Source organism: Patagioenas fasciata, chromosome 8 (genome assembly GCF_037038585.1).
Source record: "Patagioenas fasciata isolate bPatFas1 chromosome 8, bPatFas1.hap1, whole genome shotgun sequence".
NCBI lineage: Eukaryota > Metazoa > Chordata > Aves > Columbiformes > Columbidae > Patagioenas > Patagioenas fasciata.
Window position 1 is genome coordinate 37,109,465 of NC_092527.1, and position 22,499 is coordinate 37,131,963.

Genomic DNA, 22,499 nt, shown 5'->3' on the forward strand with positions numbered 1-22,499 from the left:
AGCCAGTTGTGGTTACCAGTCAGATCTAGAAAGCTGCAGAGGAAACTGTAAGGAAGGGAGAAACATTGCGATCTAAAAGTTGCTGTTGTGGCCAGAACCACTAGCTTTTCCCCATCCCTCAGTCTATGCAGTTTCCTCTGCCTGTCGCTGCTGTTGAAGCAGAAAGAGATGAGCGAAAGGCTCATCTTGTCCCACAACCCACTTCACCGCCTCTTCTGGCTGCTTGGCCTCTGCCATTGTAGCTTGCTCAGGGCTGGCTGGAGGATGGTCTCTGCATGTATTACGGGGCACACTGATTGCTGAAGCCATTTGCTGTCTCTGGCTGGAAATGAGGCCCCTAGAAAAAAAAAGAAAAAACGAAAAAAAAAGGCAGAACTGAGGAGACTGTGGAGGTCAGATAAGAAATCCACTGATGCCCAGCAGGTAGCAGAGTATTCAGAGAAGCCTCAAGAGCTGCAACGCTGTAAACCTGTGATAAGGACAAGAAAACTCAGCTGTAGCCAGACACCAGAGGAAAGATTACCAGCCTCACATTAGCAACAGGCAGGTCTTTCAAGGTTCCTCCTCATTGAGATGATGTGGCTGAGACAGCAACACAACCAGAAGGTACTGGGGCATACCCTGAGCAGGAAAACCTACAAACCTGCCTTAGTGGGAACTGCCTTGCTCCCAACCTCCTGCAGGGCTGCACCTGGTTGCCTACCTGCTCTCCCAAAACACTTCTTTTCCTCTCCAACCCTCCCAAATCTATTTGCCTCCTGTGTTCCGAAGTGACCCCAAGGTACAGCTCAGTTTGCTGACTGCCCTGGCTGCAGGTACAGCCAGTGAGATTCTCAGGGACTTAAATCCAGGGGGGCTCCTAACAGCTTGGTCTCTTTAGGGACTCAAGTGCTCTAAGAACTCAAGCCCGTCCTGTGTGGGCGGTCCTAGGGAGTTTTGCTAATCATTTGCTAATTAGCGCGATTGGTCTACACAGCCCACCTGGGGATGATGGGGCAAGGAGAGATCGCTGCTCCTCAGCTGTGACTTTGGAGCAGCAAAGCTGGAGACAAGGTGAGGCGTGAACCTCGGGCACCCAGCACCAGTCCCCTCCTGCCCTGGGGAAGAGCCCCCGACGCAGCTCTGAAGTCGCGAACTGGTCGGGATCCTTCCCCGCGGAGCGCGGAACGACTCGCCAGGCCGGGCCCGACCCCGCCGCCGCTCCGCGCCGTCCCGCAGCCCGCCCGCCCGGCCGCGCCGCGCTGCCCGGGTCGCTGCTCTTTCCTCTGCTGCCCCCCGGCGGCCCCGCCGCGCCCGGCAGCCGCGCTCCCCTCCGCTGGGGCCGCGCGGGGATTCCTTCCTGCCACCTCTCCCTTCCCTTCCCCAGCCGGCGCTGCCTTGACTGGTTTTAGTGCGTCTTTAGTTTTTTGTTATACTAAGGCATAGGTTATACATCCCTTTAACAGGCAGTTGAAATCTCTGGGCAGATTATGGTGAGTTCAGAGTTATATTTTCCCTTCTCTATCTAAGAGAGCGTTATGCAGGGTTCCTCAAAGATGCATGGAAGGAAAAAAAAGGAAACAAATTTGTGAGCCTATTGTCTGAAGTCAGTGGTACATTTAGAAAGGTTCCTGTCCCAAGTGATGGTCTTTTTGCACCAGCCATTTGCATGCCAGGCTCTGCCTCTCTTCAACTGTTTAGATGCGATCTCTTAAGATGTTGATTTAGCCTACTTGATACTACACATATGATTAAAAAGAAGATGCATTTTGGTGAAGGTATGGCTACATGTTCAGTCTCCTCATCCCCCAACTAGTCTGTGGCAGAATTGCTCTTCTGCTGAACTGTTCTCTTCCAGATCAATTAGTCCATCCATACAAGGTCTTCCAGGACCTGCAGTCCCTGTGTCTGTATCCATGGACTTGCTTATCTCATAGACCAAGCCTACTGAGCTCCGTTAGTGTCCATTGCTCTGTGGCAGGCACCCAGGAACCAGGCAGGACTTGCTGTAGCAGGTAGAGGTGGTGCATTGACCTCTGAAACCAAACAAGGCTGAACCGAGGATGGTTACTGATACTGGCTCCACAGACAAAAGTCACCTTGAATTCAGGAGACAAACCTGTGAGCACAAACGGTCGGTTCAATGTGTCATGTGATGTACTGGAATATACTGCAATTGGTGGAAGGAAATACGATCCAATAGTGTAATCATTCAGCCTAAGCAACATGAGAAAAGTATTCTTCTGAGAGTAACGAGAAAAAGAACTGAGAAAAAGCACATGGGACTTTTGAATATGTATCTACCTATGTTATTAGGATAGGCCAGACCTCTTCTTGAAAGTGTTCACTGAAAGTAAGCAGAAGCAACCATCTCTATTTTGACTGCAAACACTTCACAGCAGGTCGTTTTGAAAGGGTTTCACCAGGCTGTAGAACAGTGCACTCCTAATCCACTTGACTTTGGCCATTAAGTAACAGCAGTTACAGATCCCCTCTGTACTTCCCTCTGGGCACATTCAAAACCAACAGGAGGTAAAAATATCTTTGTGGAGCTCTTACTTTTCTGACATGCTTACCATTGCCCTTGGCATGTTTCAGCTCCTCGCCAAAGACGTGAAGCAGCGGCTGGGGTGTCAAGGGGAAGGCACGGCAGAGGTGAAGAGGCACCCCTTTTTCAAGAGCATGAATTTCAAGCGGTTAGAAGCAGGAATGCTGGATCCTCCCTTTGTCCCTGATGTAAGTATTATAGCAAGAACCCCCAGTGGCCTCTTTCAAGAGATTTGTTTCTAAAATAACTTCTCTCTCTTAGAGCTGTTGTCGCTGTCTGCATGGGCAGCTGCCCTAGGAGATGTGATAAGTGGCAGGGCTGGAGTGGGGAGGCTGGGAGAAAGAGGAGAGCTGCCCTGTGGACACGTGCATGCTGGCTGGGTGGGCCTCCACGTAGAGTGGTGACCTGGGGCTTGATTCATTCCCACTCACTTTACCACAGTCTTCCTGTGTGACACTGGAGGCACCACTGGATCTGTTCATGCCTCAGCTCCCAAACTTCAGACTGAGAACCTTTGTGTTCCCTTATCTGTGGTAGCGGTGTGAGAATAAGTACGCTCAGGACCAGGTAGTGCTCGGAACAGTCAGCAATGAAAGCCACATGTATGCATACAGATATATAGATAGATACGCTGAGGTGAAACCAGAACCACAAAGTCCAGAAGCTCCATGGAACTATGGAATGGGTGGGATCATCAGGAAAACAGGCATTGATTACAGAGTCTGAACCAAGTTCAGATATCAAGTGTCGCCTCAAGCAGAGAAGCTGACTTGGACCTGAGAGAGCGTTTTGAACTTGTTAGTGTTTATGGGGCACAGAACCCAACATTGAGTCCTTACTCAGGTTTATACACCAGTCCTGCACACGCTGCAAGTCTTTGTTGCGTTGGCAATAACAAAACTTTTTCCACTCTTTTGTGGTATCGGTCTCTACCCCAGCGCAGAGTTATCTGATTATTTTCCTCCTGCAGGGCTCTCTTTCTGGCTAGACCTTCTATCCTTAAAGTTCCCATATGGTTCTAAGTAAACACTGCCATTTTAACATATTAAGGAAAGTAACATCTTGGCAGCTCTCATTCACATCGCTGCAAACTCAACCAAACCAAAGTGGTTTGAACACTACAGAAGTTTACTTTAGCTGCTCTGGTTTTGCTTTACATTTTACTATGTGGCCTAGTTATTTCTGCCAATTAGCCCGTGGTGTTACGACCTGCTTTAGTGGGAAGAAATAGGAGACAAGCTACTATTTCTTTCTGATGTAGAAAATTGGAAAATTCTGGGCTGAAATTTGGGATCCACCAGAGTGCTTTAAAAGCTTCACTGTAGCATGTAAGGCCCAGAAGGCACCTCTTATAGACATATTTGCTAAAGCAGAGGCACATAAATTTTTATGGCTATTTATTGGGAACTCAAGAGCTGCCCCTAATTTAATTTATTTGGCACTTCATCCATAGATTTCCAAGTCTTTACCAAAGTCAGCTGAATCACCCAAAGCTATATAGCCAATGGCAGAGCTTGTAATCCAGCCCATATCTCTTCGTCTTCTTCTAGACCAATCTCTCCCCACAAAAATGTCGCGGCTTGCAGCTATCAGGAATGCGGAGGGATGCAGCCTCCAGCAAACAGGACTTCCGTCAGCAACCAGCTTGATTTCTTTGGTCACACTGCTCGGATCTAGAGAAAATACTGCACGGTGGGACCCTGGGGCTGCGCAGTCATGGTACCACATGTAGACAGTGGGATTCTTGAGTTCAGCAGGTCAGGCTGGTCCCACAACCACCCATTCCAGTGCATCAAAGGGTAATTGTGCCCTTGATGGGAGCTCTCTAGGCGTGCAGGTGACCACACCAACTGTGACAGGTAGCCAGGGATGACTGTTTCTGCTTTCTGCGGCCGACTGCTGGAATACAAGCTAAAAGCAACGTGACTGCAAAGAGTCAGGTCTCTTTCATCCCCCAAGATTAAGTAATTAGAAAAGGCAAAGGCATTTGACTATTTGTTTGAAGAAACGCAGCCGAGTTAATAGAGGTGGTTCTGGACAGCTTCCAGCAGCTGAGCTATTAATAAAAACAATGGAAAAATGCCAAACCTCTTCTGTTTTCTTTAGCAATTAGTATACATTCCTTTAAACTTTTAAGCTGCCAACTCCAGAGGTATCTGAGCAGAGGGACACTTCTATCTGAGGTTCCTTTTCAGAGCTGTCTCCAGTGTGTCACTCATAACCATTCTGGTTTTCTGTTGTTCCCTCTCTAAAAAAAAAAAAGTCTACTGAAGCAATTTTTTAGTTCTCTCTTTCTGGCCTTTTCCCCTCACCTCTTAACCATATGGTACATGGATGACTAAAACCCACTGTGGCTGTTCTGATGATTTAAGGACTTCAAAGTGGGAAGCTTAACATGCTCAAAGCAAAGTCAGCCTTTGATGATAAATGTGCCGGTAGAGCAAATCTAGAGAAGCAGGATGCAGATAGTCACATGTTGTTAGGGATTCTCACTTGACTGAACTTGTGAATGAAAGCACATGGTCAGACTCAGAAATATTTTTTCTCTTGCTGTTTTTCCTGCTGAGACAGCCCAGAGCAGTGTACTGCAAGGATGTGTTAGACATCGAGCAGTTCTCCACAGTGAAAGGAGTTAACCTGGACCAAACAGATGATGATTTCTATTCCAAGTTTTCCACAGGATCGGTATCTATTCCATGGCAAAATGAGGTAAGGATGTATCGTAGTAAAATTACTCCAAGAAAACCACTAACGCAGATGGTTTAAGAGGAGTTGTATATTTCCAGTAATATATAGCTTCTGGCTAAGTTGCCAGACTCTAATGCTTTCATAAGTTACAAATGGCCTCTTTCAAGATCCATAATGTACCACAGATGTCAGGTTCAGGTGACTGTATCTGTTGGCTCTGTGTATTTGTGTAAATTGGCAAGGATCCTACTGTACTTCCTTCTCCTGGATTTCTACAGAGGTGTTTGAACCACAGTTCTGAGGAGCTTCCATGGGAGGCTCCTCGGTGATCCTGATCTCATCCATTGTCTTGTACCTGCAGTGGGTCCCAGCTGCAGCACTTGACTCTGGACCTTGAACTGCTTCAGGGTTTCAACATCTGGGTCTTTGTTTCTGTTTGATATCAAAACACATCCAACAGTGGATTTTGTAATCCAACACTGGATCGAACAGCAGATCCACTTGGGCAGAGGGGTGCTAGTGTGCCTGTCTTTACCCAGTGTTATCCCCAGCGCTAAAGAAAAGAGCTGAAAGCTTTAAGGGGTAACTTCTACTAAGACTGATGTGCAACCATGCAGAGAGGACTCAGCCTCTCTTTTTCATACATCTATTTGCCTTCTATAGCCACCAGCAGGAATTCAACTGGTAACTCTCCTGAGATAGTGCTCAAGCTGCTGGTCCTGACCTGACTTTGGACAACCAAGCTCTACTGGAATATATTTAATGTAGATTTTTTTTTTTTTTTTAATTTATTTCACTAGATGATAGAAACAGAGTGTTTCAAAGAACTGAATGTATTTGGACCAAATGGTACTATTTCACCAGACCTAAACAGAAGTTACCCTCCAGAGCCACCCAAGAAAGGATTGCTACAGAGAATATTTAAGCGACAGGTGAGATCTTTTATGACTAAGACAAGGAACCTCCCATAGATGCCCAGTGTCACAGCCACTTTCTGGTGATATTTTTGTAGGAAAAAGATAGTATGTCTTAGAGGGCTTGCTGTCACAGTTTCCTGGTAACTTCCTGACTAATATTGACTATCTCAGGTTTCCCATCTATGTCTTGTGATTTATTTTTTACCACCAGAAGTTCCAGCATTTTTCATCAGCTTTGTTTCCAGTGGTTGAAAACTTCTTACCCAAACTATCTTTCAGTGATGTGTTGCAATGCCTTTTGAAGTGGTTATGTAGTTTTTATAAGTTCCTTGTGAAAAGCTTTAATTCATGTGTTTATTAAGAAAAAAAAATGCAAATGTTGAGTGAGGTAGTCATGGCAGGAAACCAGAACACTAGAGGAGAGAGCAGAGCATGAGGGATATACAGCTTTCATGAGGCACCATGGCACCTCTTGCAAAGCTAAATAACATTCCTAGACCTATCTATTTCTGTAGGGTTAAAACCTTGTGTAAGCATTAGCAGGTCTCCCCTGTATTAGTCAGAATTAGCAGATACTGACGTTTTGCAGTGAATTGATTTGACTCCTGGAGCTCGAGTGAGACTTCTTTGCTGCATTCCTCAAGAACTGCCACGGTCCTCCTGACCTAGAGAGAATGCAGGTAAGAAAGTGAAGAACAGTTTACATCCAAAGATCTTCAAACAAAAATCTTGCAGCCCAGTCAGTACATTATCATCATAAAATGAACAATATTGGCCTAAAAGAAAGCACGGCGTGTTTTGGGAATCTAATTGTCGTTGTCTTCCTCCTTCTACAGCATCAGAACAATTCAAAGAGTTCTCCAAATTCAAAGGCCAGTTTAAATCACCACATAAATTCAAATCACGTAAGTTCAAACTCCACTGGAAGCAGCTAGTTCCAACTCAGTTTTGTGAAACAACATGTTGCATCCTTCCACTATAATCTATGGAGCTTCTATGGATGAGAGAGCCTCCACCGTTGAGTGAAAAAATAGAAATAAAAATAAAGAAATCTCCCCCAAATGGAGATTTTTCTATCCATTCCTTCCAGTGGAGCCTCGCATTTTAAGAAGAATTTTCCACTCAGGTCTGTTTTTGGAGGTGGCACTCAAGACTGTGTGAATCCGATTTCTCTATTTAGAACATTGCAATAGAAATTCAATGAACATGACTACTTGCACGTATTTAAATAGCATCATACTAGAACTGAATTTTGTCTTTATTATTTTTAAAGAAAAGTTTTGTAAATTTCTCTATTGTCTCAGTTTACATTTTGTACATTTGTATTTAAATGAAAGTCAGACTTTGGAGGTGTATATTTTCCAAGCAGCAGCTGTAAAGCCATGTGTTTTAAGACATTTTTTTAAAAGAAAAAAAAATGTGACTCAAGACTTCCAGAGCCTCAAAAGAGAAATCATTCTTTTTAGTAAATCTAGAAAAATACTCATAAATCACTTTATCAGACTGGGTTTTATTGACATGCATTTTAATGGAACAGTTTCTTCTTAATTATTTTACATTTGTATATTTGGTTTACAGCAACTCTGCATACGTTTCTTCATTAGTTCATAATGTCTCGCATTAAATGCTAAAAGACAAGATTTTGACACATCGAAGAATGCTGCTTGCTATGCCTAAGGTGTCTGATGTCGTGGGACCAGCACAGCTGAGATTTGCACTTATTTACGTCGTTAGCTCATCAAAAAAAATCTGATTAGAAAGGGAACTGTATTTTAAGCCCTTTGCTACTTTTTGTGCCATTTCTAATGACAGCAAGAACAAAACTGAGTGAGAGGTGACCAGGAAAGCAAACAACAGTTTGTTTTTCGAGAGCATGAAACCTGCACCCGCTGAAATGAGGGCAAAACTCTCTGTTCTCCCTGCTGCAGTCAGAAGTCCAAGGTCTTTCCACAGTTGCAAGGTAGCGAGAGAGAAAGTCAGTAGTCTGGTTTGTGCTGACCATGGGATGCAGAACAGCTTTCTGGAGCTGAGCTGTGGAGGTTTGGAGTAGGATCTGAGCTCCTTCTGAGCAGCAGCAGAACCTGCAGGTTGTGTCTGTGAGTCCTTCCATGTGTCACGCCAAACATGCCGTGACTCATCTCCACAATTAGATCTTCAGCTTAATTGAATAAAACTTTGGTTATGAAATAATACGTCCCACCTTTGGTTCCATCATTCTTTGTCCAGGATCCTTTAAGCATTGATGGAAAGATTGTTCCCACTGATACTAGGAACACCAAATAGAAAAATATGGTTACTTCCCTTCAATGGGAATTGGAAAACCTTTGTCCCCCCACACGCGGGCAGGACCTCTGTAGCCCAGTGTGTTTAGGTTGGTTCTCCATGCCCTTGCAATGTTGACTAGAGCAGGCTCATGGTTTTACACCTTTGTGTCATCATGGCCAGCTGAAGGTCAGCCCGGTGTGTCTAAAAGCCTGTTAGCTGGTAGTGCAGTTATCCCAGGGTACAAGGAAGCAATGTTGCAGTGGAAGTTTTCATAGCCAAAATTCTTTAGACTATCATCTATATGTTCTATTTGGCCAATGCAGAAGGGAAGAAGATGGAGGTTATCAGTGACAAAGCTTTGAGCGAGGAAGTCACAGGAATTACGTACTAAAACAGCTTGAGACCATGAAGGAGAGAGGCAGAACAGGGCCAGGATTTGCATAAAGCGTCTGACAGAGAAAAGTCAAGAAAGGGAGATGCGGCTTGGGCACCTTTATCAAGAGTAAAGTATGTTAAGATGCAATGCCACATCATTTCAGAAGCCTCCAGTTTTCCTAATTGCTAGTAAATATGCAGTGAAGCTGTGTAAGTGTGCCATAATGTCACCAAGAAGTTGTTCTTTTTCTCCTTCAGATCAGTGTGACCCACAGATTCATTTTCCCTGTCTTGTTGGTGCTCGGGGAGAGCTTCAGCCACTCTCCCATCTTGGATGATGGCATTGCAGATCTTATGGAAGATGCAAGATTTTTAGAGAGATGGTAATAGATGAGAATTTTGAGTAATTTTCTCTCTGTGTATAAGCTATAAACTAAATCTATAATGGTTTCAGTTCCCTGAAAGGAGAGGAATGAAATATTGTAGAGGTGGAAGTCACTATGCACGGGTAGGGCTGTTACCTCCAGTTCTGTTCTCATGGCCTGATGTAAAACTACTTATGGCAACAGGAATCTGATCGGTCAGTTGAGCACACTCTGCAGGAAGACATACTTGCTCTGGGAGATTTTTTCCTTATGGGATTTCACTTGATTTCAATAAATGTAGGTGATCTGATCTGTTTCTGTCACTCTAAGACATCCCTTTTCAATGGTATGGGGTACAATAGGCTAGTGCACCCCCAGCTGGTTTCACCCCATGCACAGATGCTGGGGGACAGGATGCTGGATGGGGGCTAGAGGGAAAGACTAAGCTCTTTTTCTTTTCCACTACTGCTATTATCTTACTTTGCAGCAACAGACAAGTATATTCCCCATCAGAAAAGCATGGCTGATAATATCTACCTGCCACCATGAGGAAGGAAAAAAGATGGTTGGAGGAAGGCTTAGTTGTTAATATTTCATTGTGTAATTCTGATAAAACTGATAAAACTGCAGCTATGAGCCCAAGGGCTTCATCTCCTACGTGTTACCAGTTTGGCACACAAAGACTGAATTTTCTTTCTTTACCCTCTCCCACTTGGGAGATAAAACCCTAATAACCACAAACCCATTCCTGAAAGCTGGTGAACAAATTGCAAATATATTGTAGATGGCCTTATATGTCTTAGATGCTATAAGCCTTAACTAGTGGTGGGTGACTTTCTGCTGTGACATCAGTGAGTGATTGACAGCAGTTGTGCCTTCTGCTGCTCTCCTTTCAGCTGGGACGGTTCCTTACTCAGCACCTTTAGGACTTTAGCAGCAGAGACACAGGGACAGGGTGAAGTCCTCGAATGACGAGAGCTGTGTTCAGTGTGTCTGGACACTTGGAGGACGATATGCTGGGGTTAGATATCCCGCATCCTCAGGATGGTGTGGAGGAAGGATGCTTAGATGCACTTCAAGCCTGGGATGAAGTCCCTCTGGATCCCACACCCTTGGGAGTATTGAGTGAGTAAGGGGAGAGACAGAAACCAAAACCCAGTTGAGGTGTTGCTATCCTGTCTGTCAGACTTTAAACAGTATTACGATGCTGGGGCAGCAGAATTGCGGCACTCTTTCAGTGTCCAAGCCCTGAAAGACTCAATCTGTATCATACATCAGTAGCGATGATGAGCAGTCCTAGGAATCTTCTAGTCAGGGTTCACCTAAAATCTTGGGAGAGCATTTGCAGTGGGATTTTTAGTGCTTTGATTCAAAGTGAATAGTTTCCGAGGTGGGTTTGCACATAAAAAGGAACAGAAAGGAGTAATTAGTTAATGGTTTTCCAGACTGATTAGTTTTCTGTGTCTCCTTTCCAGTTACAATACAAATTCTTTCAAAAAAACGTGTAAGTTCAGGTCTGGTTGCTTGTTTTAAATAGACAGATGAGCAAATTTAGCTCTTTTTAAGAATCTGAAACCTTTTGCAATCTGATCCTGAATTATGCAAGCATGGTTGTTATTTTTTGAATCTTTACTTAGTAGTCTGATTAACACTAATTAGTTTACAGGCTTTTATGACCCAGATGTTTGTTATTCATTTTCTACCGTGTCTCAAGGTTCACTTAAGTCTTGTAGCATTTTTTTCTCCTTAGAGGCTTTTTTAAACAAAGGTGCGATGAAGGGAAAAATAACGAATAATGCACTCTTGACTTGGATTATCTAAAAAAAGAGATTTTTTTTTTTCCTAGGATGGCCATGACTCAGATGTTTTTTTCTGAGCAAAAACCTGCTTGTGAAGCTTGGAAAGGTGTGAAGATAATCAAACCGAACAGGTAATGGAGATCAAACTGAGCATTAGGGAGATACAGAATTCAATATTGCAGCATTAGTCTGGCCCTACTGATTAGGGATGCTGGTAACTGGCAGTTCAGAGACAATACCAGGTATCTGTAAGAACAGTTTGATACCATCTCAGTTTGTGGTCACCCCCTGCTGCAGAAGCAATGGCTAAGAGTGCTGTCAGCAGCGGGGAATGCGACCGGGCTGACCCAGTAAAGTGGCTGATTCAAAGACGCTGGTTCTTGATGTGGTTCAGCCAGACCTCAGGATCCAGCTGGAATTCCTTGCTTTGTCTGTTGCAGCCTCACATTCCAATTCCGGTTGCTGTCGATCTTTTAGAGATGCCTCAGCTAAAAAGCAAACCAGGAAACCAATCTGTGATACTGACAAACCCACGGGCAGGACGAGGAAGACAGACGAGCCGTGAGCTCTGGAGGACGGTGTGAAAACTGCCACAATGTGTGTGTCATCTTCAGCAAGTGTCCAATGGCGCTTGTTATCACACATTCTTACTTGGCTCAGCGTATTGCTCACAGCTTTTTGAGTAACCTTGAAATGGTACACACGAGGTCATATTAAGCACAGGGTCTGGGCCGTGGCTCAAAGATAATGTCCCTATGAGGGTCGGGTGTAGCAGTTTGACGAGGCAAGTAGGGACCCACTTGGCCTGCACAAAGAGCCATCACACAGGGACTTTTCTAGAAGAGCAATAAATGCACACCCTTACAGCACAGCTGCTTCTCCTTATGGACATCCATGGAATAGGTGGCTGCAGAAACCAACTTCATTGTGGACAAGATACGGGTGTTTCAACCTCTGCTTCACAGCTGTGGTTCTTTTTTTTCACTTCAGATTTGTAGTGCTCACTTGTTAAATATCTCAGTGCAGATGAGATCACCCATCAGACATGTCTAGCCATTTCCTGTACAGGCTTTGAAAAGACTGGACTTCACTTTGAAAGCACGTCCTTGGGTTATTCTGCCCTTTGGGATGTAGGGCATCTTCATGTGCGTAGCATGAGCACAAAGTAGCCTGTAGGAGCTCTAGCAGCCCAGACTAAAACTGATAATGCTTCAGAAACAGGTGCCAATTTCATGGAAGCACCACCTTTTATGTCTGTCCTTGCACCAAAGAAGTCCAGTGATGAATGGAGTGGGACCCAGAGACTTCAAGGCTCTCCTGCCCGAGGGTGCTTCTCACCTCTCTTGGGCTGTGGGGAGGTACATTTGGCAGTGAAGTTTGTGAGGATCTGTCTGTTCAGTGTCTCCAGAGGGTTCCAGAGCTGTCTATGGCAAGCCTTTCACAAATATGACCTGCAATTTAAATACTACCTGTTATTTAGAGTAAGAATAATAATGACTAACACCCTCCTGCTAAAACTGAGAGAACGACTGCATAAGTTTAAAACAATTCTTCACTTCTGTGTGCTGGGCAGGACACAATCTCTTCTTATATTAAATGATATTGTTTATGCAGTGCTGGCTGGTAATAACTTAAAAAAGAAAAGAGAAAGAAATTAGTTCAGAGAATTTTGCAAATTATTTCCTTTAGGGAAGCGACCAAAGAAGGTGAAAGCCAACAGTGTTGTACACTCACCTCCCCCAAAAGGTCCCTGTGATAATACAAATACAAGCTGCTGCAGTTGGATCAGCTAAGCCCGTGTACTGACAAATGGGCTTTGTGAAAGAAACAATTTTAAATGGATTGCTGCCTATTCACTGAAATGAATTTCACTGCTGGCGCGGGTGTATTCTCCTCGCTTTACGTCCTGGAGCCAGAAGCGGTGGTTTGAATTCCTGTTCTGCCCGTGTTTTTCTTTGCTGCCCTGTGCAATTTTGTTTTCCCATTCTTAAACATGGAGGGCTGTTTTCTGCGTATCAATAGAAAACACTTCAGAGTCTGTGCATAAAAGAGATCAATATCAACTCTTTGTATTATTATTTAATCGAAATAGGCTTAATATAGCTGCTCTTATTTACATGACTGGGGAGATGACTTGTGTACATTGGGGTTCTTTTTTACCATTGGTTTGTCTTACTTCCTTGGAGATATTGAAACAGAATGTACTGCACTTCTGTTAAGACATCTCCAAAAGAAGATAAGAGGACAGTGCAAATGTTAAACTATTCATTTCTTATTTAAGAGCCAGCTAGTAACTGCAGCGTTCACACAAACCGTTCCTCTTGTTTTACATTGGAAAGAAATAGTTACGAGGAAGGGAACAAAATAACATTCATTGGTTCCACTCTTTTGGCCAAGCCTGCAGACGAAATCCTAGGTACCAATTAAGAGATGCTGCGTGAAGTCACAGAGATGTGAGCGTGGCAAACGTTGGGTCAACCACGGAGACATTGGGTCAACCATGGAGACGTTGGGTCAACCATGGAAATGTTGGGTCAACCATGGAAACGTTGGCCCAGCTGTGGAAAGAAGAGAGGCGACCACGTACCTGGCACCGATGGGCTCCAAGGGGAGCTCCGGGTTTTGTGGAGAATCAGCGGCCCTGTAGAGAAGATTCGCTCCCAGAGAAGCAGCATTTCAGGTAGTGGCTGGATGACAAATGCGTTTTCCTTTCTCATCGCCCCACACGCAGCTGTTAGATGTGTTTATTAGCGAGCTCAAACAAGTTACGTTTCATGCGTATTGAATGCGGTCTCCCTTAATTGCATTCCTTTTAAACACTGGACACTCTTCTGAAAGACTTAACATTTTAGCCTTTTGAAGGTGAAAGTTGTAAAAACTTTATTTTGTGTTTCTAAGCAATGTAGATAGACCTAAAGATTTCATGAACTATCATGTGGTTGCCCTTATCTGACTAATAATTAAATTGTAAAATTGCGGTTTCATATTAGGGTTAGTCTTTTCACCTGCTTTAACAAACAAAAATCATATTTGGTATATAGACACACACAGAATATCCTTCTGACTGAGTTTCAAGAGCATATCCAAGATTAAATGTTTTTAAGCACTTCTGATACTGTAGTCTATAAGAGGAGCAGACACTTCTAAAGCAACGTTAAAAGTCGTCTTTCATAACTGAGTCAACAGATCATTTTTGTAATAAATTAAAGCAAGTGTTCTCAATTAGAAGAGCTAGTGGCTGTTGGTATTGTACAAAACAAAACTCATTCTAGTATCCAAAGGGTTAGGGGTGGGAGGGTCTGTTTTCTTTTGTTTCTCTTTCCAGGGAGATCTTTAACATTGTTTGATGAAGCTAGTTTCATTTTGAGATTGTTACTGAAGATAAAGGCTTCTGTGTTCTATGGCTGCTTGGATTCTTCGTACATAATGTCCTAGTAATGTCACAGTGCTGCTGTATCTAGATCAAACCACTGTTTTGATTGGTTTTTTGGCTTTCTTTTTTAATAAATTCCTTAATTTAAATATACGAAAACTGTATGTTTTGTTTTAATGAGATGTGTAATCAAACTGGGCATCCTCAAGTCCTTGGGATCTTGAAGATGATTGCGGTGAGCGCGGGATGCAGCCCGTACCTTGCTAGATGCCTTTGTAGCTTCGTATGTTTCAATATTACCACCTTTCCTATTTTCTGTCCCCCCACATGTTCACAGGGACTCAGGGAACTGAAAACCAAACTGAGGTTGTGTGTCACTTGGTGGAGGTTCAGATTGTCACCCCAGAGCAGGTTGTGTGGGGATTCCCCCGGGTATCCTTCCTCTGCCTTCCACCCTCACACCCCCAGCCCCTCTGCACTGCAACCCCGCAACCAGCACAGCTCCTCGTCATCTTAACTACAAGTCCAATGGAAGGATGGCAATGTCACTGGTAGAGATGAAGGCTGCAGAACACACAAGCTATTGTTTTTTAAATTGAGCACTGTCTGGTCTATGAGGCCCTACAGAGGACTTTGCCTGAGCTACAAATAGGCAGAGAGAAGGAAAATGAGAACTAACCAAGTGTGTTCTTCAGTATTCTGTCCGGAAAGATCTAAAACATAAAGAGTAGCAAAATCAGCAGGATGAATGTGGTGCGGTGCTTTTTCTTTGAGAGGAGAAAGAAGAATTTCTCAAAGAGGCATAAAGAACATTTTTATGAGACTGCTAATGGCAAACAGTGTTTGCATCAAGTTTCATGAAAGAACATTGCAAAAACAGATTATCTGCTACGTCCAACAGCTAAAAACCTAAGGTAATAGACTGAATAAATTCAGGCCATACGTATTATCACTTTCCAAACAAACCCAAGCCATTTTTCACAAGATTTTCACAATCTGAGAGGATGTGAGATGAAATGTTATTCCTTCTCTAACAGTTCTTGGTGGTTTTGTTCTCTCTGTAACTCGATGTCCTCTCTGTACAGCAACATCTATATTCCCTCTTGGGAGATATAATCTTCCTTAGACTTTTCCAGTATCTCTGGCATGAGACATGCAGCCTCTCAGAGGACCGTTATTACACTGTTTTGAAGGAAATCCAATTAAAAAAACATGGCAACTTTTTTAATCCCTTAGGGTGCTTTACAGCTGAAATATACCATAAATGGGCCTGACTGCGCAACTTCAGGTCTATGGGGGCGCTTCTGAGGGAGGAGACAATACAAGTTTCTGCCGAGGCAGAGTGTGATCTGTTGGGTTTTGTAATTCTATTTCGTATTTTGCATACGGTAGAAGTAAAAAAAAAAAAAAAACAAAATTAAACTAGGGCCTATTAAAAATTGATGCTTTGACTTGTCCTGAGCGGAGGAAAGTAACTCTGCTGCAGAGGCTGAGCAGCATCAATAGCCCATTTACAGGCGCTTGGGTAAATTTTACCCGATTTTCTTTTTATTTATATATATAATTACAGTTTATCACTGCCAATTTTTTTCTTAATTAAAAGAAGGTTTGTTCCTGTGCTGTCAGCAAACGTCGGTAGCACCCTAACAGCACAAGGCTCCGTGCCCCGCATTGGTCCCGTGGCAGAGCCCTGCAGAGCGGCTCAGACGCTCCGACCTGCCGATCTGGGCTCGTTGCAGTGTGATAATGATGAAACACCAGCCATTTGCCTTTTTCAAAAGCCTGTGGGTAGGAAGTGACTCACGAAACTAAACTTCAAAAGCACATATTCAAGGGTGCAAAGCCACATGCTTAAGGAAAGAAAGAATTATGGTTGCCTGTGTTCCATTAATATTGTTCCCTTGTCCTTATGCACTGTTATTATTATGCCCTCACATAATAGTATGTTATTATTATGCATTCACTCCTAGAGGAGAAACTAACCTCTGGCAGCTTTACAATGGAAACCAGATGCATCCCCTCTATGGCATCTGCTAATACATTATGTGTTTCAGACTTTTATTTAAATCTAAAAAAATATTTTCCTTCAGGGAAAATCTCACCTAATTGGCTGCTCCCCTCCATTTGCAGCAGTAAGGCAACCCTGAATGCTCTAAAATTCGTTTAGCCTAAGTATATAATGCTTTCCCACACACACAAAGGACTGAGAGCTCTCAGTATTCCATCCCAATTCCCTTAGATGCTATGGATCCCGGATGGGGAAAGGGATGTGGAATGAGTCTTATCTGTTTCTCTTCCCTTTCTGGGGGGAAACTCGTAGTTGTTTCCTGATGTGAGAGATTCCTTAAGCTGCCCTTTCCTCTCCGCATTCACTCACACACTCTCAAAGTTAAAATATGATGCCCGAGAGCTGAGTGCAGTACAAGAAATATTCCTGTAAACAGGTGAGTATTGCGGAGAGGGAAAGTATGAACTGCAGAAGGGACCAGACACACCTGGGGCCAGTTTCACCAGGGCTGGAGAAACAGGAGGAGCAGGGAGGTAAAAGTGATAGAGAGAAGCCAGGACTGGAAGGGATGAGGTCTCACCAGGGCCACGGCTTAGAGAGAAACATCAACTCAAACCAGCGCTCTAATGAGGAATTTATTGCCAATGATACCACAGGCGGTCACAGCTCTTTCTGGAAGCTTAAAATGACTGCCCTGCTTTGGGTCTGCCATTCAGTCAGTGTGCTGCGGAATTACACATTGACATTCACATAATAAAAGGATTCAGCTGCAGCTGACATGGTATACTTAGATGACCGCGATAAACACTAAAATACAATAAACAATGTGAAGTTCAGATTACATTAGGAATTTCTATGTTGTCGTATTTACAGTAGGAAAGAGAGAAGGAGCCTTCTTTCAAACTTAATTCCATCATTCTCACTTAAATCTATCACTTTTTCCTCTTTGCCCTAGTGATTCTTTATAAGTGAAAGATTTTTGAGTTTGCAAATGAAAGCATAATGGCTGATCATATTTAAAAGTAAAACTTACAGCTCTGTTTGCTTCCTCATGCATCAAACGCTTAAAGTGATCCACCTGGTGATTATATGTGGCAATGAGTGAAAATCAGTCATTTCTCATTAACTATGTGCATCTGTGCAAAACATCATTGTAAATGAGCCGGGCCAAAGCAACATGATAAAAACCAAGAGGCTTAAAACAAGCGGAGTAACTAGGCAGAACACAACAGTCTGTCTTCAGATTAGCTGATACAAGCTGCACATTAGGAAAACAAGGTGCTCCCCTGGCAGTAATCACCTTTTTTTAAGGCAACTTTAGGATTCAAGTCATAGGCGGATGTATTTAGAACATCGCTCTCTCTATATAACAAGTCGCAACTACATCTCAGTTACACTGATTCTTCACGGAAAATAATTGAAAACAAAGACATGCAATGCTAATCAAGAACACGGAATGAGAGAATATTTTCTCCCACGAACAAGCACATTTCTGTGTCAGCGTGGGCTGACACACATGAACGACCAAAGCCAGAACGGTGCCGAACAGGAACGATTCTTCCTGGCTTTCAGGACTGCACGAAAAGCTGCAACCAGCTCCAGTATCATTTATTTTGCACAAATGCCTCTAGGGGAGCGGCGATGTGCATTGTCAAAATGTCCAAGAAGTCACCCTTGTAGAGGTCCAGCACATTCTGAGTTTCCTCTTGATGGTTCTGCTCCATCGTTCTTTGGTTGTCTTGACTGGTGGAGCCGCAGGACTCTTCACCATCCTTGCCGTGCCCGACCATCACCACGGCGCCGCAGCTGCTCCTGCGCCGGGATCCTCGGCGGCTGAGGAAGGGGTTCTGGTTCTTATCAGCGAACACTTTCGTCTTCCTGTTAGACCTCTTACTTTCGTAGTTCCGGAGCTCCATCAGCCTCTCGTTGAAATACTCCTGCAGTGGTTTGTCGTGGAAGCCGCTGCTGGTTGCGGGGTGGCCTTTCAAGTGGCCTCTTGAAGAGCTCCCCAGGCAATGGACTAATGAAGCTCTGTTAGGAAAATTATTCGGCCGTGATGAGGAGCTCTTGCCTCTTTCCAAATCCTGGAAAAGTCGGTTGAAGGCTGGAGTTTCCAAATAATTTCTTGATAGCTATTAAAAGAGAGCCAGGGAGGGAGAGGCAGGGTTGGGGGCAGAAGGGAGAAGAGAATCTGAATTAAAATATGCTGGTTTATGTAACAAAAGGACCTGAAATATATGGTTCCATACTGTAAATGGCTGTTAGTGAAAATTTTAGGTTCTTAACCCAAATTCCCTGAAGACCCAGCGGTCTGGTACTAATCTGTCTCTGGAACAGCAGTCCTTTGGGCCGAGGTTAATGCTGAACGCTTTCGCCTCCCACCGACTGATGTTCTGCCACAATGTTGTGTAGCCTCCCTAAAAAATCCAATATTCTGAAAGAACCTCCCCCCTGTCTGTATTAGCACAACATCAGGTTTATTCTTTTCAAATCTCACTGGCCTGTACCTGCTGTTCCCCACAGTAAAACCAGATCCCACTTGTAAGAGAATTTTTCTTCTTTTCCCCTTTCCTTACTCCCAGCTGACTCTGCTCTGCAGCCCATTATTAAAAGAATTGCAATGTATTTCTACATCTTAAAACTACGAAGTTTATTATTATTACCCCACAGCATATCATAGATGCCCATGGAGTCTTCTCCTCCTTTCCCATCATAGGATGCCCATCTCCTTGCTAACCAGCCAAATTGATACTTGAGTTACTTAACAGGCGAAGAAAGGCCTGATCCAGCCCCCACTGACATCAGCGGGTGTCTTTAGGTTGATTTCCATGCTGCAAGCCCTTTTATTGGCTGCGAGAGAAAACGTTGCTAGAAATACACCATGCAAAATATTGCCTTCCGATGTCCACGGTTAAATGCCCCGTGGGGTTTGGAAGTTACTGCTCGGCCGTTTCCACCTTTCTCACCAGTATTTCAAGACACCCCGGCCTGTCCCAGCTCACCAGGAGCAACAGGAGGTTTCTGTGCACTAAGTTACACTGGACTGTGGCTTTTTCTCTGAAAAACCTTAGCAGCTCGACTTGAAACAAGAACTGGTTTATATTATATTAATGCTCCAAATCAATAAAAGGACTATACTGTATGCAGACGACAGCCACAGCAGGATCACAGAACATTTTGCAATTGTTTATTATGCCTGACAATGCCTTTGGTATTAAAAAAAGCCATCGTTCATGCAGTTTTTGACAATTGCTAATTAAGTCTAAGGGCCCAGCCACAAATCTGGTTTCAGAGCCCAGCAATCTCTCAGCAGGGCACTTCATCATCAGCTTTTTGGCATGTTGCCTACTAGTAATGAATGAAAAACATTGAGCGCAAAGGAGAAACAGCGGGTTGGACATGCCATGTAAACCGAAGAGTAATCAAGATTTTGATCTCTCACTATTCCATCACACTTCATTCTGGAAGAGACCCAGCAAATCTAATGACCCTGCCTAGAGTGCTTGTACTTCTGGAGTATGTTAGGTAATTGAAGAACGCTAAAACTTGACTAACAAGTAGTCTCTCCTTCCTACCTCCACATTTTAAAAAATGTTCAAAAATTAATAATCAACTTAAAATTTAATAACTAACTTAATAATGCAGCAGAATAAATGTCTTTCAAGTTGAGTTTTTCTATACCAAAACACAGCCCAAGACTTCCTATCATATAAAATACCAACTTAGCAGGAAATGGGGGGATTATTCTAGCAAAATAATACGTAGTAGTTATCCTATATTGCAAAGAGAGGTTTTTCATACACACCTTAATGTCCTGGAAGCCTGGATACTCTGGGATGATGGGCAAGGTGCACATGCTGACGCTGTTTGAGCGCCTTTGTCTCATTGCCCTGCGAGCGCCACTGCAGCTCCTGGGGAGGTGGGGATGCATCTCGGGTGGGTTTTCGGCGAAACGGAGCGGTCCAGCGTCTTTTATACAGCAAGTTCTCAGGCATATCACCGAGGCAGGTCCCTCCATTTCAGCGCGGTGCAGGAGGGTTTGGAAGCAATGTGTATTCTGCAATAATTCTTCTAGTTTTCCTCTAATGCATCGTCTTGTGAGTCCCTTGCTGATCTGTGATGCTGAGTGCCAGCGGGCACAACAGTCTAACACCTCTGAGCAGGACGGCTCTCGCTAAACTGGATTCCTGGAGATCATCAGCAGGTGATGCCTTCGCTGAGTTCTGAAACCCTCAAGCCCTTAATGCCGCTTTTATCCCCTGAGAGCTCTTCACAGGAGGTCGGTAAATCCGAGCCATGAACGCAAAGGGTTCAGGTGAGGGGGGATTTTGCAGGGATTACCAAGTCTCATCGCGTCATCTCAGACAGCCTCATGACACTGCTGACGCGGCAGCAATTAGAGGAGATCATCAGGCCTGGTGCAGGAGTTGTCACCGGGCTCACACTGGACCCGATCGCTGAACAGAGATCCCCAGCACCAAAACGTTGCGGGCTAGATGACCTTTCGGGTCCATTCCAACCCCTAACATTCTGTGATTCTGTGATTCTGCCCAGCGAGGCAAACGGTGAGTAAGTCAACACAATTAACCGACAAGTCAAGAAAGACAGTGCAGACAGCTGCAATGGAAAATCATTTCCAAACAAGCCCAAGCCACCAGGCTTCCTTGGTGTGGCTGGGGATGGGCTATGGGCCTGGAGAGCAGAGGACACCCCACCTGCTCTGCTGGTTGTATCTGGAGAGGGATGCGCTGCCTTCAAACAGCCCAGCACCAGCACAGGTTTGGGAAGGGACACTGTTAAGAGCAAGATTCTTCTCAGCCAAAGCTGCAAAAATGTTCACAGTAAGGAACAACTGCCCTGAACAGCTTACAATCTAAATACCGTGGATGAAGGGCAGTGAGGGAAACAGCTCCATGGTTTTGATTTTAAAATACATTAGTGGTATCATCTGCTCACAACAGATAAGTGTATGTAGTTACAATAGCTGGTATGTCATAAACTTTGGCAGCATGGGCTCCTTGCTGTCCCCAGCACCAGTGGATGTCCTCCACTGTTGAGATGGCAGCATCTCCACCCTCTGCCCCACCACCGCCAGTCTGCATGCAGAGCATCGGTCGTGAGGGACGAACCACCCTCCTCCATCACATGCTATGGGGTAATTACTGTGCTCACCGCTGCTCGTGGAAGGTAGCTAGAGGGGTTTACATGCCCCTCAACCTCCAGGGCTTCTAGCTTGTCCAAGGGATCCTTAAATATTTGCACGAGCTGAATATGCGTGTGCAAACTTTTATGGATGAGCTAGAAATCCATATCCATCCAGGGTGTCCATAGGTATTCGCACTCGCGTATTCAGAGAACTGAGCGTGCGCTGTAAAGAGCTTTGGAGCTGATCCACGCGACCATCAGCTGGCTCGGGGTTAGTGCTGTGCACCTCGGGCACGTGGCAGCTGGCGGGCTCAGGGCCGCTGCACAAAAGCGGGTCAGGCAGAAGCAAAGAACTCACGTAAACGGTGACACCCAGTTCTTTGCTACCCAAATGCAATGCCGCTTTTTACCGGCTCTGGCGTTTTTTCATTTGAGGGTAATGCAATCCTCAAGCAGACAGCAAAGCTCTCGGGATGAGCGACCATTTCAGCTACACCCACCCTGGGTCAGAGTCTGTGTCCACAGCTCTGTATGAGCCCCACACATATTCAAATACAAGGCTGATGGCAACAATTTGCATGTAGAGATGTCACGATGCTCACAAAGTAGTAGAACTGTGAGTCATCCCTGATGCAGCCCTGATTAGTTGCATTGTTGTTTTACACGTAATGGTACCTTAATACAGAAGTACAACGTGACCTTGCTTAGTAGTACCTAAGAAAACTTAGCAAAGCATTAGCAAGACTTATTGGCACCAAATATCCCTCTAGAAGTCCCTCCTGGCTTGATTTAGCAGAAAAAAATAAACCTGTATGTATGTATGTATGTATTTATTTATTTATTTACTACTCCTCCTTCACAAATCTTTCAGATATTGTCTGAGCCAAAGTTGTCCTGGAGATGTGTTCCATGCAAACCTGGACCAACAAGTAACTGTGGACAGGCAGGACATGGGTCCTGTCTGTAACTCTTTAGGCCAGGTCACTCCATCCAGGTCTGAGCTGCTCCAGCCACGCAGAGACAAGCAGGGGTGGCAG

At 44.3% G+C, this 22,499-nt stretch overlaps 2 protein-coding genes across 4 annotated transcripts in view; one reads left to right on the forward strand and one right to left on the reverse strand.

Annotated features, from left to right (window-relative positions):
• The window catches only part of GRK5 (G protein-coupled receptor kinase 5), a 167,468-nt gene extending 153,000 nt beyond the window's left edge, over positions 1 to 14,468 (forward strand). For 2 of the 3 annotated variants that reach the window (XM_071812195.1, XM_071812196.1), the window contains 4 exons: positions 2,578 to 2,715; positions 5,099 to 5,236; positions 6,016 to 6,147; positions 6,969 to 14,468. In XM_071812195.1, coding sequence (XP_071668296.1) covers positions 2,578 to 2,715; positions 5,099 to 5,236; positions 6,016 to 6,147; positions 6,969 to 7,067 — 507 coding nt within the window. In that variant the 3' untranslated portion in view covers positions 7,068 to 14,468. The other variant, XM_065842993.2, reaches the window with a different exon arrangement.
• Positions 14,469 to 16,978: 2,510 nt separating this feature from the next.
• Positions 16,979 to 22,282, reverse strand: LOC139828575 (uncharacterized). Its single transcript, XM_071812197.1, has 2 exons — positions 20,123 to 22,282; positions 16,979 to 18,449 (listed from the first exon to the last, which is right to left on the reverse strand). The coding sequence occupies exons 1-2, from the start codon at positions 20,333 to 20,335 to the stop codon at positions 17,922 to 17,924; spliced, it is 741 nt and encodes a 246-aa protein (XP_071668298.1). The 5' UTR covers positions 20,336 to 22,282; the 3' UTR covers positions 16,979 to 17,921.
• Positions 22,283 to 22,499: the final 217 nt, after the last annotated feature.

What these genes read in the sequence shown, in the direction of transcription:
- LOC139828575 (XM_071812197.1), bottom strand. Translation starts at nt 20,335, where the DNA reads ATGGAGGGACCTGCCTCGGTGATATGCCTGAGAACTTGCTGTATAAAA. An exon ending in CAGGCTTCCAGGACATTAAG is followed by an intron (nt 18,450 to 20,122) that starts GTGTGTATGAAA and finishes CTCTTTTAATAG; the next exon opens with CTATCAAGAAATTATTTGGA.